This window comes from Tachysurus vachellii, chromosome 7, assembly GCF_030014155.1.
Source record: "Tachysurus vachellii isolate PV-2020 chromosome 7, HZAU_Pvac_v1, whole genome shotgun sequence".
Classification (NCBI taxonomy): domain Eukaryota; kingdom Metazoa; phylum Chordata; class Actinopteri; order Siluriformes; family Bagridae; genus Tachysurus; species Tachysurus vachellii.
In genome coordinates this window covers 20,990,186-21,009,079 of record NC_083466.1, presented here as the reverse complement: position 1 = coordinate 21,009,079, position 18,894 = coordinate 20,990,186, and the positions used below count along the sequence as shown (strand labels likewise).

General features: G+C 39.1%; 2 protein-coding genes across 2 annotated transcripts; one reads left to right on the top strand and one right to left on the bottom strand.

The window, feature by feature from the left end:
- Positions 1–4,237: 4,237 nt before the first annotated feature.
- Positions 4,238–9,252, bottom strand: mrpl52 (mitochondrial ribosomal protein L52). The gene is made up of 5 exons (XM_060874913.1): positions 9,164–9,252; positions 7,080–7,149; positions 6,888–6,955; positions 6,555–6,619; positions 4,238–4,428 (listed from the first exon to the last, which is right to left on the bottom strand). The coding sequence occupies exons 1-5, from the start codon at positions 9,195–9,197 to the stop codon at positions 4,255–4,257; spliced, it is 411 nt and encodes a 136-aa protein (XP_060730896.1). The 5' UTR covers positions 9,198–9,252; the 3' UTR covers positions 4,238–4,254.
- Positions 9,253–11,389: 2,137 nt separating this feature from the next.
- On the top strand, positions 11,390–18,555 carry ajuba (ajuba LIM protein). The gene is made up of 8 exons (XM_060874879.1): positions 11,390–14,176; positions 15,212–15,313; positions 15,493–15,560; positions 15,687–15,749; positions 16,057–16,187; positions 16,399–16,450; positions 16,695–16,763; positions 17,914–18,555. Exons 1-8 carry the CDS (start codon positions 12,676–12,678, stop codon positions 18,043–18,045), a joined length of 2,118 nt encoding a protein of 705 aa, XP_060730862.1. The 5' UTR covers positions 11,390–12,675; the 3' UTR covers positions 18,046–18,555.
- Positions 18,556–18,894: the final 339 nt, after the last annotated feature.

Genomic DNA, 18,894 nt, shown 5'->3' with positions numbered 1-18,894 from the left:
AAACACAAACATGTGTGTGTTTGTGTGTGTGTGTGTGTGTGTGTGTGTGTGTGTGTGTGTGTGTGTGTGTGTGTGTGTGTTGGGCAGCACAAATAGCTTTGTTTTTACATCTATAAATGTAATAATAAAAAGGCCAGAGTCCAGGCAGGAAAGTGCATGATATATAATCGGATCTAACAATGATGGTCAACCTCATGGTTTCATGAAGAAATAGTGAAAATTTACTTTACTTAAAATAGTCTAAGTTCAGGTAAGAAAATGGAGATACAGGGGGGTCCAACATTCTTTGATTTAAAATTGAAAATATAGAGCAGGTGTAGAATTTTGAAATAAAACAGCTTTACAGAAATATATTTCTGGATATATCACTCCTTATCCAGAGTGATTGTTAACACCGGTTCACTAGGTTACAGTCTTAGGATACCATCAACTTAAAACTTAAAGCCTTGGCACCAGAACAGAAAAGAGTCTTGCTGTGTAACGACCTATTGCCCTGAGAGATGCTGGGACCAGTCGAGCATTGCTGAAACTTTGAGAGGAATCAGTCTTAAAAGGACGCCATCCTTATCTGTGTAACATGGTGAAGTGTGAAAAATTCCTTCAAAATGCAGAACCTAGAAATTCCATTTAGTTATAAGGTAAAGTCTGTCTTGTTGAAGTTCTCAGCTGTTCACCGATGGAGACTTGAATGGAAAACTGTTCATCCAGTCCAAAGCCATCTTCATGGTTTTTAACCAGTTAAAACAAAGAAAGTAAATTTTCTAAAAAGTAAAAATCTGGAATGTGTGGATGTGTGATATTAATTATGTTAACTGCTCTGTACAAAATGTCAGATTTTTCTCATGTCTTCTATAGAAATATGTTTTAGATTGAACGCCAGAGGATTTGCTCTAAAATGGAAACTCTGAACTTCATGTAGACGTTTCAAAGACTAAATGAAGTTGTTGTCTCTAATATAATGTGTAATGAAAATTTTTGCACGAAGTTAACTTAAAATCTGTGTGTGTGTGTGTGTGTGTGTGTGTGTGTGTGTGTGTTTCATGTTTACCTACTAGCACAAATAAATATTAATGACATAAGTTATAGTGGACCTTTTTCTTTACTCTGAGAAAATGTGGACACTTAAATGGACAGTTGAACAGAGTGAAAATGTGCAAGAATGATTATATTTTTAGTATTGTGTCACAACATGTTTTCAGTATATTGAAAATACAATACAGAAAAAAAAATAATACAAATAAATTTTAATGTTTTAATTTTAATTTAAAAAAAAGATTTTGTATCTTACCTCCGTGCATGATTTTAAATAGTAATTTAACTAGTAATAAACAGTAAACACGAGGCTGCATGTCTGAGTCTGCTTTTCAGTACAACTTTATTATTATTTATTTATTTACTTTTTTATGTATTTGCTCGGTTTTGATGTTTGTCAGCGGCAATATCAATCTTAGACTGAGGTGTTCACTCCACAACACACAGTCAGCCCGCGCTCAGAGTTTTACGTGTGAGTTTTTAACCTCAACACTGAGAGTCCAACTAACTTGTGTTGATTGGCACTCCTGCCCTCCTGCACACCCACAGCCACACACACACACGCACAAACACATGGCAGAAAGCACTTTGCTGAATCAGAACTTTTAGCCTAAACCATGACACCATAACACTGGCTGAGTCATATCCTCTCCCGGCACTTGGTGTAAGGGTATGAGGCACGGTGGGAGGTGAGTTTCAGGCAACAAGCTAGGAATCACAAGTCTTAAAGTAAACAAAAAATAAAAAGCCAGAACCTCTCATCAGAAATACAAGGGTCTCATGCTCTCTCTCTTATACAGAGACACACTTTTGGGTTTACGCTACACTCTGGCTTTACTCCCTCCTTTTTTCTTTCTTCCTGTAACCTCTTGCATGTCAGACTTAATGGACTGCACTCTCTCTCCCATCACCCTCCTTCCCTTCTGCACAATAAGCAACATCTGGGCCTCATTGTGAACAGACCAAAACAACAGGAGGGCAAAGGAAAAGGGGAAAAGAGATGACTGTAGTAGCCAAAAAGTTTCAGTCCAGGAAACATAAAGAAGATAAATATAAATTTAGAACTACAGCTTCAAAGATCTTGTGTTTTCGTGTCTGGGTCACAGACCAACCAGATACTGAATGCTGAGTGAGTCTGAAGTTTTATTATAAAGTGTTGAATGGGTTTCGGTGGTCAGTTCAGCTTTTATGTGGCAGACATATGAGCAGGAGGGAAAACATTTTTTGTAAGTCTGTGTAAAGAGAGCATGAACGATTGCATGTAGGTGAGCTGAGAGTGAGTTACATGTAACCTATTGGGGGGGAATTTTTCTTTTGTGTCAGTCCCACCCTCTAAAAGTAAACACTCCCATAGTGCTGACACAAAGTGGTGAAGCCAGATCCCGAGTCCAGTAAAACAGAGAAAAAATTCTGCGATTCAGCGACTAAAGCTATAATTATGGAGAGAGGCTGCTGAAATCAGCAGGAGGACGTCGGGGATTGAAAGAGAGAGAGAGAGAGACAGAGAGAGAGAGAGAGAGAGAGAGAGAGAGAGAGAGCTAGGCGAGACAATCATAGACAATGCTCATAGGCAAAACGTATGTCTGAGACGTTTACTGACAGTGCTGTCTATGGAGATGATGATAACTCATCACCTTCTCCAAATATAAACCCCAAGACTATAAAGACTTCAAAATTCCATGATGCTCAATTCAAAAAAAGGAATCTCTCTCAGAAAACTAATCAGAAATGTACATACAGTGACGACTATTATACTGAATTATACTACTGTATTATACTGTAACACTTTTTCAGATTTAAAGTAAAGACACTCGTCTTGGGTTGCGGTTCTGAGCTGGGTCCACAGATGATAAAAATCCTGTCACCACAGAAACATCTTAATGACTTTCTCAGGCAAGAGTCAATATAGCAGACTCTGAAAACATTCCTTTCCTTACAGAGCACTGAAAAGAGCTAAATATATATCAAAATTTGTTGCAAACATTTTAACCAATGAAGCAAAATCAAGTAATCTCAGCATCGTGATGAGACATTCTTCAAACCCACTGAGAAAAAAATAACCAGTGATGGAGTTTATTATTTTAAAAAAATAATAACAAATCAGACCTTTAATAATGATGACAAAGCAAATAGTTTTACAAAACTGTTAACTCCAATGTTATTGCACCATAGATCTGGCTTTTATTTCTTTTCTTCATTTCAGGGTTCTGTTTAAAATTTTCTGGCCCAGAAAGTATGTTGGCGAGAACGGAAGTCTTGTCAGTGTTGACATTGCAAATGCAATTCACATTATAAGCAACAAATGGATCTAAAAACTCATCTCTAAATTTTTTTCTTTAGTTCAGCATATTTTAAAATTAGATTAGAGGTCTCGTGACTGTTATTCATGAAGCTATGGTTGAACGGGTCCTGGCACATATTAAATAGACATAGTTGGCCAAATTGTTTTCATCCCTAATGAACCTAAAGCAGCTGGATCCAGGAAAGTAGTTATTTATTTGTTCATTTTACAAAATACAAATATACTGAAACCATTTATATATATATATAGATTTTGCAGGCTAGACAAATGTAATGCAACTGTAGCAGCAGTTCCTCAAAAAAAAAATGATGTGAAAGGTGTCTGGACCAGAAGGAGATTTTTTTTCTCACTGCTGGTGTTTTTTTCTCCTCTGTCTGTGAGGCAGAAGGCAGGAAACTAAAATGGCGGCTTTAAGTGGATTTTTTTTCTGCAGAATGATGAAACACCGCCGCCTTCTGGATAAAATGTCCATCAGCAAAAAGAAAAACAGCAAACGTCGAATATTCCAAATATATGACTTAAAAACGATTACATTAACAGCTTTCTATCGATTATGTGTTAACATTCACTGTTATTTCCAGTGATAAAGTGTTTGTAGAAACAGAAAAGACAGTCTTAAAGCTTGACTGCTGTAAAATACTGTGCTTTTCTGTATATAAAGTTATCTAGCAATACTGTAAGTATCACACATTGACCAGAAACAGTCCTATATTTCAACAACAAAAATAATTAATAATTAATCAAAGATGACTTTTTCATGTACAAAAAGAGTTTTTGACACCTCAGGACCTGATGGCTGGACACAGCAGGGTTACATGTTATAGTCAGATATGACCTTTTAAATATCTCACTTTCATATAGCAAAAATGTTAGCAACAATAAAACATTTAGCTTGACTGACAATGAAAGACGCACGTTTTTTATATATTTATTTGTTTGTTTGCTTGTTTGTTTTTGTTCTTTAATAACAGTTTTCCTTTAGGTTTAAGCATAGAGGATTTTAGCTGCACTTTTGCTCTCTCCTGTGCTTCCTTTTCTACCCCCCAACTCTTTATCGCCTGATCCACTTCTGCATTCAGGTTCACTGCTCTCCTCTGTAAAATGAAAGACACAGAAAGACACATCATTTACAACACCCCTGCAGGTATATCCTTTCAAAAAAAAAAAAAAAAGAAACAAAAAAACAGGTGCTGTTATAGAAAATAATCAACACGGGGGTGTTGTGATGCTAACATCAGCCTGAAGTGAATTATTTACCAAAAACAATAATCACGTTTTCACTAGAAGCCACCTTATGATTTAGCCGTAGTTTTTATTCATTAGTAAATGTTGTGTCATTTTTTTCACCACCCTATAGCTATGTTTCATGTTGTTGGGCGTCTCTTCTAGCTTTATCTTGAACTTAATAAGACAAAGTTACAGTTAAATAAACATCTTATAGAAAACTTCACTGTATCAAAGAATACATTCATTATTAGCCTAAAACTCACTTGATTCTTTCAAACCCCAGTGCATTTTACATCATCAGAAACATATGGTGAACACAACCATATCGACTCAACCAGTTTTTGGTTATTCTTATTACTTTGGTGCTATGCGTGAGCTGTGGAAGTCGCGTTCATATTCACAGGAATGGCAGCACAGTTTGAATGAAACCCGAACTCACACTCACACCACCTCCTCCTGGTAGCCTCAGGTTTGGTGCCATGCTGTGCTGTGCTTCCTGGTCCACATGAAAGCTCTGAAGTGCTCTGTTTCAGACTAAACGGCCAACGTGAAAGTCCCTTACATTCAGTGCCGTATCTGCCATACAGTACAATCGCCTGTATATGAGCTGGTACCATAAAAACAGTAACTGTGCTTTGCCTCAGAGTCAGCAATACTGTTGCAGCTGAAGAGTGCTGTGGTACAAACACGTACATTATCAAGCTCAGCATTTATGTACTTTGTACACAGCGACGTGAGGCATCTACTAAAGATGTCACATTAGATGAGAAACCCTGCTGCTGGCGTTTCACATTTGGGACAGTATTTATAGCAATAACTCGCTGTGCTTCCTATTCTGTCCTCTATTGTTGTTTAGAGCTTTAACAGAAAAATCATGCAACATTTCGAACTTTTGTCAAAGACATGCATGTCTACTGCTCTGATGTGATTCTGCTAGAAAGCATGAATCTTTTTAAATACTGTAAGAACTCAATTTAAAAGCCTTGAGGAAACTCATTATAACGTCTTATGGTGAGTTTGAGTCACTTTGGAAAGATTTACAAGTACAGGTGTCTGTATGAATACGGGTGTCTGTATGAATACGGGTGTCTGTATGAATACGGGTGTCTGTATGAATACGGGTGTCTGTATGAATACGGGTGTCTGTATGTTTCGGGGAAATTCAGGAATTCTGAATTGAATGTCAGGAAGACAACACAGTGGAATCATGGATGCAGTTCCACAGGATACCATCTGTAGCAGACGGTAAATCTGTTGAAATGAATGTTTAATCGTCTCAGAAGCCGATTTAAGTTATTATGAAAGTTTAGAAAACAGAAGCAAAACACACCAGATGTGTATTCTATGATCTTCATTTTTCAGAAACAGAGATGGTGGTGTTTTCTTTAATAGTCTTTAATAGTTAATTAAGAGATGTTTCACCTCCATCTTGTGTCATGGAACATAAGTAAATGCTCATGGTATTGTTGTTACTTCCCAACTCATAAATATGAACTTCTTAAGAGGACTTGAATGCACAGTTAATCGTATTTAAGTCTTCAAAACAGATTTTTCATACTAACTGAAACTAATTGAGAGGTAAAGACTGGAGGATTCAGTGGTGTTGAAAATCACTTCTTATTATACATCAGTTATCTGATTTTCAATATCAATCAACATCTGATTTCGGCACAGGTTTTATACTGGATGCCCTTCCTGATGCAACCCTCCCATTATTCTTAGGCTTAGGACCAGCACTGGGAGTTAATCTCGAACCCGGTCCGCTGTAGTTAGAGCGTGAGCTGCTTCTGCTTACTGTAAAACAGACCCTATTATATCCCTATGTAATTATTAATACAAGCATAAATGCATGTGTTTCACTGAATAAAAATTAGCTCTCACATACACCATTGGCCAGCTGACACTCGGTTCACTACACAAATCTATAATTAAAACTGCAGCAAATTATTATTTTTGGAAAGAGATCAAGAAAACACACAGTCAGAAAACTTACTGCAAAGTCCTCCCTCTGCTTCTGCCTCCTGACTTGTCCTTTCAGTGGAGGTGCAGGTCTGCCGTCTGCAGAGAAATTCAGAGACGAAGACACAAAGCAGAGGAATAAGTGCAAATGTACTGGTCAGTAAAACAACACAAGCTTATACTTGGGCACAGATACGGCTGTGCAAATAACATAAATTACACCTTTATTCTGAGTGACTTCCATTTATAACTGAACAGTTAATATTAAAGACCTTGTAATGTATGTAATGGGAGACTGATGGGATTTAAATACACGAGCAGACGATCAGCCAGCGGTCACAGCATCATAACCAATATTTGTTCTCACCTGCGAATGACCAGTCAGGCAGATCTGTTAATGGTCCGTACTCTGATCCAGTCCATGCCAAGCCATTCCTGTATATATACACACACACGACACGGGTAAAATCATTCACTGTAATTGTCCTCTAGGATTAATTCCTCAGATGAGGATGCAGAAAGCATCAGAAACAGATCACGTGGACAACTGATGACTTACTCCAGTCTCCATTTCTTCCCTGCATGAACAGCACACGTGGATGAAAAGGGTCGAACAGTCTGCCTTAAGACTTTACACAGAAGAAAAAAAAAATTAAATTCAAATATTAAAATAACAGGTCGTAAAAATAATAAGAAACAACCTTATAGAAATATGGTCCAAAATCCAGTATCACACTCATATCACTGTACTAATTATCATCACAATTACTAACTGCAATGTCAATGAAGCTGGATAATAAAATTCAAGACATGGTACAAAATAAACGTGATGTTAAACTGCTAATGCTTTAAATTCGAGTTTAACACAATGGAATCGCTTTGACTTGTGTGGGTGAAAATTTCAGGAATTAAAAAAGCTCTAAAAGCACCAGAGAATAGATATCAATACAACTGTACACTATTTTTATCCAATGTGTTTTTAACATGAGAATATCTGGATTATTCTGTTAAGGTTTTCCTAATGTAATGTGAGCTGCAATCAGAAGAAGGATCCAGAGATCATTTTCCCCTCAACTGCAAAACCTTTGATAATTCTTAATTATATTTCATGTGTAAATTTAATTTAAAGTAATATTAGCAATTTAACTCATACCAGCAAACCACTAGCTAGTCTAGGTAATTCCATAAAGGAAATTTCTTTGTTACACCTCTATACAAAAAACAAAATACACTATAGAAAAAGATAAAAATTTATAAAGCAGTTACAGAGTGGGGGCAAAAAACATGTAGAAATATATGTAAAAATATTATGGGTAAGGTACAGATGAGGACATTTCAATAGCTCAGGATAGGTTTCATGTACATAGTTGTTTATGGGATGAATACCAGAAGAAAAAATACAAACAAACAAAAACAGCTAGCACCTTTAATGACTTTCACAATGTTTTAATGTGGTAAGTGTCTCACACTGATGCTGTAGCTACAGAGCAAGCACCTCACACCAAAAGCTGCCTCTTGCTTCACTACACACATCAGAACATGGGACTAAGCAGCACACTGGCGCTTACCAGGATAAGACAACTTTTATGATCAACTCCACTACATTTTGATGAGGACAAGAACTACAGTCCAGTCTACACATCGATTTAAACTCTGCTGTCCTCTCCACTTGCAGTTTAGACGCTCAGGGTTGATCTTAACGAGGAGTTTTTTATTCGGTCTGTGGGACATTTTCTTTTACTACAACACACCACAAACCCGGCACTCCCAATACGCTAGGAGAACATGTGGAGCAACTTGTACGTGCGCACACATACACACCTGGACAGACCATTTCTGTGCTCAATGTCCATTCCTGTTACACTGCACTGCAAATATACAATGTACCAGATCTCAGTTGTATAATTCATCCCCAGCTCAAAGGACAACAGTCATTCAATTCAATTTGTATAGCACTTTTAAATTCAGACATTATAATAAAGCAGCTTTAGAAAACCTGGATGTATAAATAGATCTAATATGAAGAACTCAGAGGTGACAGTGTCCATGTAAAACTCCCTTAGCCAAAATAAAGAGTAACTATTAAGAGAAACCAGATTCAGAAGGGAACCCATCCACTTCTGGGTGAACGTCCTATTTACATATAAAATTTCTCTCACTGATCTCTAGCCTTCTTCCTGGAAATCTGCTTTCTTACAGAGTTCAGCTGGATCTACAATAATTGGTACAATTGGTTCATCAGGCGGATTGATCGTCTGAAGCACGTTGGATAATCAAATGCCTGATAATCTGATTCCTGTGCAAACATTCACCTTGATTTAGTTTAATGCATCATTGTAGCATTGCAGTAATTTGACCAAATCGATTATAATTAGGAACCACAGGTCAACCATAAAAGTAAACTCCGTAGAAAGGTCGATCTTGGTGATTAATTACCCAGATATCGTTTTGTTATCGTTTTGTTGAAGCATGTAACGTGAATATTGTAGCCTGAGCCGCTAATGCTAACAAGCTTAATAACAAGAGTATTAACATGCGAAAATATCGGATCATAACGAATACAAAGGTAGAGTTTATGCTCACTGATAAAATATATAATCCACTTTATAAACACATCTACATACTGAGTAATATTTCTCTCACCTGAAGCACAGAGCAGCTTCAAGGGCGCCGCCATTTTGAATTCTACAGGCCCCCTTGACAACAACTACGGCAAGCCAAGAAAGACAAATCGGTATTGTATTTTATTGCTGCAACTTGCTAAGACTGAAATTTATATAATTTTTCTATCACTAGATGGCGGAATAATAAAAAAAAAAGGTATTATTGTACACATTCACTGTTGTCTAGTTTTGAATAGAACTGTTATTAATCCAATTGTTTATTTAATTTTGGTTTCTATAAAATGAATGCTAATATGTTTGTAAATAATATTTTTCTCCACCATCATCCCTCCCTGTGGTAATATTATAAAGTTCTGTTCAAGCTCCACTGTATATTCATGTACATGTAAAATGTAAGTGCTTTTATGTTGGGAGAATTGTAGATAGATAGATAGATAGATAGATAGATAGATAGATAGATAGATAGATAGATAGAACTTTATTGTCATTGCATAGTACAGGAACACAGCGACGAAATGTAGTTTGGCATCTACCAGCAGTGAAAAGAGTAGCAATTGTGCAAATACACAAGGGCAGATATATATGTACAGCATGTAATATATATATATATATATATATATATATATATATATATATATATATATATATGTATGTTTACAGTATGTACAATTACAATTACAGTATGTACAATTGTAAAGTCTGGCTGTATGATTAGTGTATGATTTCTACAGGTGTCTTATTTTTGTTTAGATCTCTGACAAATTTTCACACACAGGAGAACAGAGACTTGTTTTCTCCGGACAGCTTGTAAAATCTACCTCTCGCATTCTTGCTGTGTATCTAACCGTGCAGTGCTGACTGAAACATCCCCTGTGTGTGTGTGTGTGTGTGTGTGTGTGTGTGTGTGTGTGTGTGTGTGTGTGTGTGTGTGTGTGTGTGTGTGTGTGTGTTCTACAAGTCCCCACTCGCTGATAACGCGCCCAGCGAGGGAGAGGTGTATACACACACACACACACACACACACACACACACACACACACACACACACACACACACACACACACACACACACACACACACACTACTGCTAGCCGGAGGAAAAAAGTAGACAAACACAAGACAACAAGACAAGAAGGGGGCTTCGGGGTAGGAAAAATGTCTTTTTTTAAAAAACACCACTGTAGTTTATGTCTGAAGAGCTGAATAAAAGTGTCCGTGTGGTAACCGGTTTACTGCCATCGGAATTTATGCCACTGGTAACTATGGAGCAGAGACTGGCATTTTTAGAAAACACACACACACACACACACACACACACACACACACACACACACACACACACACAGTTACATTGTTACGAGCTTGCAAAAGCAAGCACACACGCACACAACCCACACACACACATTTTATATATGTGTACTAGAAAAAAATCCTCGTATGTGAAAACATACTTGGCAATAAAGACCTTTCTGATTCTGATTCTATATATATATATATACACACACATATATAATAATAATAATAATATATACGCACACACACACATCTCTCTCTCTTTATATATATATATATATATATATATATATATATATATATATATATATATATAACACACACACACACATATATACACACAGACACACACACACACACACACACACACACACGACCGTATCACACAGTTCCAGGGCACTTGGTCCCTCCGCACATTCCACAGACTAAATGCACTATTAACTAGGGCCTTAGGGTCGGAATAATAACAAGTAATAGACTATAAACTTATCTCATCTACTAAACATATCTCAGATATTTACGGTGTATCAGGCTCATGAATATTAAACATCACATTACAGTGAAATACATAAATCTGTATAAATAAATAAATATCAATGACTTCAGACCGTGAACTCGCGCTTTGACTTATTTTTAACAATGAATCGCTTTTGTTTCGCGACCACAATCCAAAAAAAAAAAAAAACACGTCCAACAAACACATCGCCTTTATAGCGTCCGTGCGTTTATTAAGCATTATTTCACAACATAATAGTAATAATAATAATAATAATAATAATAATAATAATAATAATAGCAAAACCCTTTAAATCCGCACTAACAGACATCAATCTGAGAAGTTTGGACGTGTGACGAAATTGTGGGCTGCCGAAATCCCTCCGCCGTGACCAGAAGAAAGATGTTCCGGTCTGAAAAAAAAAGAGAGAGAGAAAAAAAAAGAGAAACGCTACAGAAGACGAAGAAAGAAGGGGGAGGTAGAAGAGAGAGAGAGAGAGAGAGAGAGAGAGAGAGAGAGAGAGAGAGAGAGAACTGCAGCAAAGAAAGAAAGAAAGAAAGAAAGTTAATCGGCGTTGTTTCATTTTCAGATTTTTAAAGACGTTGTAGATGCTTGTTTCCTCCCCAGAAGGTTCGGATACGTGCTGTGACGCTTCTGCGACTCCTTCACACGTTTCTTTGTGTCTCTCTCGTTTCACTCTTTTCCACTATTTTTTTGGAGTTCGTTTTTCTTTCCAGCAGGATTGTAAGGAATAGCGGGGACTCTCCGAGAAAGCGGCTCGGTGTTCAGGTACATTATTTGTTGCTATACAACCTGAATCTCTCTCTTACTGGTCAAGAACTCAAACCTTTTCTCTTAAAACAAAAAAGGAAAGAAAAAAAAAAACAACTGAAGAGAAAACGAGCTATTTTTTTCTGCCTTCCCCCGTGTTTGGAGTCAGTGAGATGAGAACTTCTGCTGTCTCACAAAACCACAGCTTATACGAGCACAAAAGTAGCTCTTAAGTTGACTTCAAGGTCCCACAAAGACTGATTTTAAACTAAAGTCACATCATTAGGAGACTTTTTTCTTTTGTTTTTCTTTTCTTCTGCATCCAGAAAGAAATAAAAACACGAATATAAGAAGATGAAGAGATTTTTCTGGATGTGAACGCAACATTTAAGAAAAACTACAAAAGAAATCACTTTTATTTTTGTTTTTGTTGTTTTTAAAGATTAGGTGCTTTTTTTTTTAAAGGATTGAAGTAAAACATATCGTTTTATTAGTCCTGGTGAAGTGGAAAGACATCATTAAGCCGCTACCAGATGGATGTTCTTGCTTCTCTTCTCACATGCAGCACCATGAGAGTCGCGACGTGGAAACTTTCAGGCCACATCAAACATCTCTCCAGGTCCCATTAAACAGAGATGTAGCCCACGTGCCATGACATATTTTTTTTTAACTTATCTTTATTTTATCTGAGATATTTATTTTTAGTTGCATATACAAACCAGGTCTTGAATTATTCTTATTATTATTCTTATTATTATTATAATTATTAATTTAAAAAAAAAAAAATCCATTTCTTTTTGTCTTGTCATTTCACCTGCTGTAGATCAGAAAGACTTGAACATTTTGTGTTTACACTGTATTTATGATACCGTATTTAAGCTGTAGTCTTTCAGGTGTTGTTTTCAGAAAGAAAAAAAAAAACACAGTGTTTGCTAACACTTATTCAGGCTATTTATTAGAAATTGTACGTCATGGAGAGAATCGGCACCAAATTGAAACAAAAGTTTAAACTGGCTGATTCTGGCAGTGTCAAGTTTAGCAAAAAGAAAAATGAACTCTCCAACACAAACAACAACAGTAACAGTGTAAATAGTGCAGCGCCGGTTGTGACCCACTTGAACCCGGCACCGAGTCCGTCACCTGAGAGTACGGCTCAGTTCAGCCTCACCTGCTCACCCACCGTCGAGTCATGTTCGGGTGTCAGATCGGTAAAAGTGGTCAACTCTCAGAGGGTGTCTTCCTGTACCACCTCCTCATCTGTACCAGAAGAATCTGGGTCTTCGCTCGAACACCACCAAGTGACCCCTTTGCGGCGGCGCTCGCCTCAGCAGCGTGTGTCTTGCTACCTGCCTGACACTGTGGAAGGCCGAGGTATCTGTGAACAGTCCAGGCGTTCTGATTTGACCCAAGGTGAGCATGCTGACCCACATGGTGCTTACAGCCCCAATTCACGGGTCGCCCTGAACCAGCGACGGTATTCTCTGGAGCTTCAGCAACTTGTAAGAAGGCAGCAGCTACTTGCCCAGCCTCCACTGTCTTCCATGCCACCACCGTACCCAACACCTGGTCCAGTCACCCGTTCAGGTTCTGCCGAACCAAGCTTTCTGCCTGAACCAGAACGCCACAAGCGCCTATCCCTACAGGAGGCGCTGTTCTACAAACGCTGGAGCTCTGGAGGGGAGCCATGGGACAGTGGCAGGCCGGCGTCACTTTCACATCCTCCAATGAGGAGCCACGAAGGTACAGGGGCTACCTGCCTGTTTCCCGCTGGACCAGCACTGAGTCCCTGCTCATCCTTTAGCCTGCAGGAGTCCGTGCTGGCGAGCCCACGCTCCAGCTTCGCCAGCAGCACAGCTAGCGGAGGAGGTGGTGGAGGAGGAGGAGGAGGGGGCACAAGTGGAAGTCCAATCGGAAGCCCATGCAGCAGCAACCGCACCAGCGGTATTAGCCTTGGCTACGACAGTCGCCATGTGTCTTGCCCTGCCCAGCCACTGCACTTCTCCTCCACACAGCTAGGTGCTGCCACCATTGGGCATGTGTACCCAACGTCAGGCCCTGGGAAAGCAGGAGCGCCCCCGATAGAGCTGTGGAGGGACTATCTAGAACGAACATCGGGAATTGGGGGAGGTTTTCAAGATGGCCGTCATTCGTACCCACCAGCAGGCAGTTCCCCAGCAGCAACAGAGTGGTGGAGTGGCACAGAGCAGCGGGGACTGCGGACAGAGAGCACAGGGGAGCGGATGAGGCACTCAGACCTGCCGGGAACTCACTACCAGCAGGAGCTGACACGCCTCCTACTGCGGGACATGACCCTGGAGGGAGAGGAGCAGCTGGGAGGACTAGCCTTGAGGGAGCAGCCTCTGTCCACCTCTGCACCTCCTGCAGCCAGTGTATCAGTGGCTGCGAAACCTCAGGAGGAACATGTGTCTCTGAGGGAACCATCGTCAGCCCTTGACCGACAAGAATTTTTTGGTGAGGATGTTTAAACTTTTCTCACTTCCACCATACAGTCCACCAAAACCTACAGTAAAGTTTTAAGGTCTGACTTGCATGAAGCAGCAGTTTAGGGATGCAATTGATAGTCAGGCTTGCAGTGACTTGTACAGGCCTCTACACAGTGACTGGGAGCAGAAAAACGTCTGCCAGTGTCGAGGCAAGTCTAACCACGGAACTGAGTCAATCCAACAAAGATCACAATTTAGAGCAGCACAGAAATGAACAAACATATATTATGGCTGTGCCCTCCGCCCAGGCCTCTAACCAGCCTACATACCTCACTTCATATGCCCATGAGCAAATGTACCGCTCCTCTGCCCAAAGCTACACACAGGCATTTCTGAATAGACTACACAGTCAAAAATATCTCCTACGACCACATATAATGACTATGCATGGGCCTAATTACAGGCTGCATGTTCATTGGGTCATAGCAGAGAGCTAGGAGAGGCACAGTAGTTTGGGTAGGCAAGTGAGTCTAAAGTGTGTTAGCTGCATGTAATAGCATGCACAGGCGTGTGTTCCTGCAGTTCAGGTATTTGAGTCCTGAGGGAAGGCTCTCTCGCTCAATATCAACAGGGTTGGGTGTGTGTGTGTGTGCGTTTGATTCCATTGTTGTGAGAAATAATCCCCTGTGAAGTCGATAAAGAATCTGTGTAAAAGTGTGACTGTGTTTGTGCTCTGAATCCATTTTATATGATGGAGAGTATAATAGGTTACCTAACAGAAGGGCATTATTAGCCCAGATTTTGCTCTCTTTTTTTGTGTTTAAACACTAAACAAACACGCTGGTCATTACTCAGCTCAAAGAATGCATGACTCACATGCCACAGAAATGCATTACAATCCAGAGAGGATTTTGTGTTGTGTTATATGAGTAGACCATTGTTCGGCAATTTAGAGACGTGCGTGTGTGTGTAGTGTTACATTAAAATACTTCTTTGTCTTTGATGAACTGATTCAGAAGGCACCATTTATGTGCTAAATAAATTGTTCTTGCTGTGTTTTCAGGAACATGTGTGAAGTGTGGAAAAGGTGTGTATGGTGCAGAGAATGCTTGCCAGGCTCTGGACAGTCTCTATCACACTCGCTGCTTTACCTGTGTGTCTTGCGGTGAGTCAGCCACCAGCCATCACTCCCTCTGACTCTGTCAGCTCTGTCTCCAGCCACTGACCCTGGCATAATATGTTTTTCTAGCAATCATGAAGATGTTAATATTTGTCAACGGCATTGAGGGGAACAATTCCACATGTTCAGGTTGACGTGGTTTTGTCTGTCTGTCTGTTTCTCAGGTCGCACACTTAGAAACAAGGATTTCTACAATGTTGGTGGATCAGTTTACTGTAAGGAGGATTACATGGTGAGGAAACTTTAAACTAAAGACTCATTATTGCTGAATTGCACCACACTTGAGTGTGATTCACCATATATGTATTCAAAGTAGTAGTATTTTTATGATTATTCACATTTTCCTATCTCCTATTAGTTTTCTGGCTTCCAGGCAGCAGCAGAAAAATGCTGTGTGTGTGGCCACCTGATCCTTGAGCAGGTATGTGTGTGTGTGTTTGTTGGGATTTGGATCAGTTGACTAACACTGAGGAACTTCACCATTACATATAGTGACGAGTAACATAAGATGCTCATTTTTGTACTGATTTAGTCCTTTTTTCTTCAACTTAAGCAGTTCATCTTCTAAAGCAGTGATGTTGAATTCTGAAATTAATTTATAGATGCTTATGAAAGGTGTCTTGGCCATCAGGCCTTTGTGACTATCAATACATTTTCAGCCACAGTATAGCATACAAGGACTTCAAGTTTCTCTAACACGGCAAGCTTTGTTTTTCTGTGTGTGTTAGATTTTGCAAGCCCTGGGGAACTCGTATCACCCAGGCTGTTTCCGCTGTACAGTCTGCTCCAAGACTCTGGACGGCGTGCCTTTCACAGTAGACTACCTCAATAACGTCTACTGCGTTGCAGACTACAACAGGTGAGTGCGCTGAGCTACGTGACCGAGTTTAGATTTCTACAAACCCCGAATGTGTTGATTACAATCGTGCATACTGTGTAGGAGAAGGAGTCTGTCTATACACCACCTCTGTAATGATGATGCTCTTTGAGGTGTGAGTAAGGGAATGGACCTAGACATCTTACCTGTTTGACTGGGTGTATTTCAGTTTGGTCGTTCTTTTGTGTTGCAGGACATTCGCTCCTAAATGCGCTGCCTGTTTACAAGCTATTTTACCTGCTGAGGTAAGTGACTGCTCCTTTTCCAGGGATTCTTTGCTTTTACACCAAGCTTATACTGTAGAGTATTTTATAGAGGTCGCAGGTTTGAATTCCCGCTCCTCTGTATAGCTGTATTTGATCTGCTTTGACACACCTGTTTTGACTCATCAGGTGAATCAGGGGTGATGTGATGCAGTGGTGTGTGACACTGCGATTATACACCACAGTCTCAGACAGCTGTTTTCACCATGTTGCTCTTGTGTTGTAGGGCAGTGAGGAGATTCTCAGGGTGGTATCCATGAACAAAGACTATCACTTTGAGTGCTATCACTGTGAGGTGAGCTGTACATTGTGGTTTTATTATTATTATTATTATTATTATTATTGTATTATACTCTTGTCTGCGTTTGATTAAATCACCGTTGTACATCATGTGTCCTTGAATTACATTTGAGCTGAAGGTATTCAGCTAGACACAGAACAAAATCTATCATTTTAATCATTTCAGCGTTTTATGATTTTGACACAAAGTTGAAATGCTGTATATTACAGCTGTAGATTTCCCCACCAAATGTATGCATATAAAAATAAAACCGGCTGCTCCGTAGGCGCAAGTGGCTCTTTTTTAAAATGTTAAACAAATTAATATCATCACACAGTCATTCATTTAACATCACAATATGCATAAAAAGCATAGAGACAGGGAACTGTGAATCAAATGCGGCAGATGTTAAATTGTCTAATTGTCTAAATTTAGCTTAAAATTTAGTAAAATTCTGCAGGGGAAAAACAGCACCTATGGAAGTGAGTGTGTGCCTTTGCACTGTAGATTTGGTCGTGTAGCCCAGACATGAAGGCACTGCCTCAAGCTTGTGAGCCACTGAATTGTCTCTGTGCTCGTCCACTTTAAGATACTGACTCGAACGTTAAGTCAGGCATTTACCTTTGCTGCATGATTGTTTACATATGATGACAATAACAATAGTCATTAAAGACCAGTCATGTTTTTTTCTGTAGCAGCCATGCATGAGGCAGCACAGATAGGATTTATTTAGCACTTATTTCTTACGTTTTCTTTCTTCACCCTCAGACCCCCCCCCCCCCAATTCGTACAGCACACATATTGTTAGCGTCATTCTTAAATCTTTCTTAATCATAAATTGCATGTCTATCTTTGCTTCATTAGGTTTGTTTTTCATTTGCACTATTCTTCATATTGAACTTTATGATGACCAATAAATGATCATATATATACTAACCTGGAGCTCTAAATGTGGACTGTTTCATTCATCCATCTTGTGAAATAACCACTCATTTATCCCAGTCTGTTTTTTTGTTTTTTTTTCTTTTTTCTTCCCTGGTATGAAACAAACAGCTTTACTTCACAGCATCTCACTGCATATTGTTTACACCACAATCTGTTACTGGTGTTAATGATGCACCACTGTAATCATTTCTGAAATGGTTATTTTGTTGTTTCTCTGCAGGAATGTGGGAAGCAGCTCTCAGACAAACCGGGCTCTCAGTGCTTCCCCCTGGACTCCCATCTCCTCTGTCACTCCTGTCACATGAGCAGGGTGTGCACCTCTCACAACCTTCCCCCACACAACACACACTGAACTGGGGAGACGTCATTCCGTTGGACCAACGTACACTGCTTTGTGACCAAGATTTGTCATTGTCTTTTTAAAGTATTTGTTCTTTTTCCACCACCTGCACACACACACACACTACAGATTGCAACACTGAAAAGAGGTGGTGTGATGGTATTGACTGACCTTTTGTTTCCTCCTGCTCCTTCCCCCCCAAACTTGAGGTCGTACATTTCAAGCATGGAGCTAGACGGATATGTCCCTCTAGTGGCCAGTAAGTTCACAGAGGCCTGCTGACTAAACTTTCAGTACAAGGTTTGATCACCTGACTTAAGTTATTAGGGAGAATAAAACGTCATTTTGAACTACTGTTTATATTCTCATATCTGCTGTAGAAAAAAAAATACAAGGGATTATTATTCTTAACTTTAAAATATTTAATATCACTAGCAAAGATTTTGCACTTAAATGAACATGTTTACCTTTTAAGATTGTTTGTTTTTAAAGAAATGTTTCTGCAAAAGAATAAAAACATTCCTGTATCTGTCTTTATTAATAAACTTCTTTCTATCTCAGTTTTGAGGTCTTAAATTTGCTGTTGAACAATTTTATTTTTTATTTGTACTGATTTTGTTCAACATATAGCCTTAAAAAGAGTTTAACCTTTTTTCCATATGTCCACTGCTGTATTACTGAAATGTTACTACTAACTTAAGATGCCTTTTTTTTTTTAAATAGACAACTGTCAGGTTAGGCTGTTGTTCATATACCAGTATCATGGTGTAACTGCACTATTTGTCCATTTCTATACACATGAGCTAACACCTCCACGACTGTTTAGAGCAACAAGGGAGAGCAAAAAGCTAGACAGAGCAA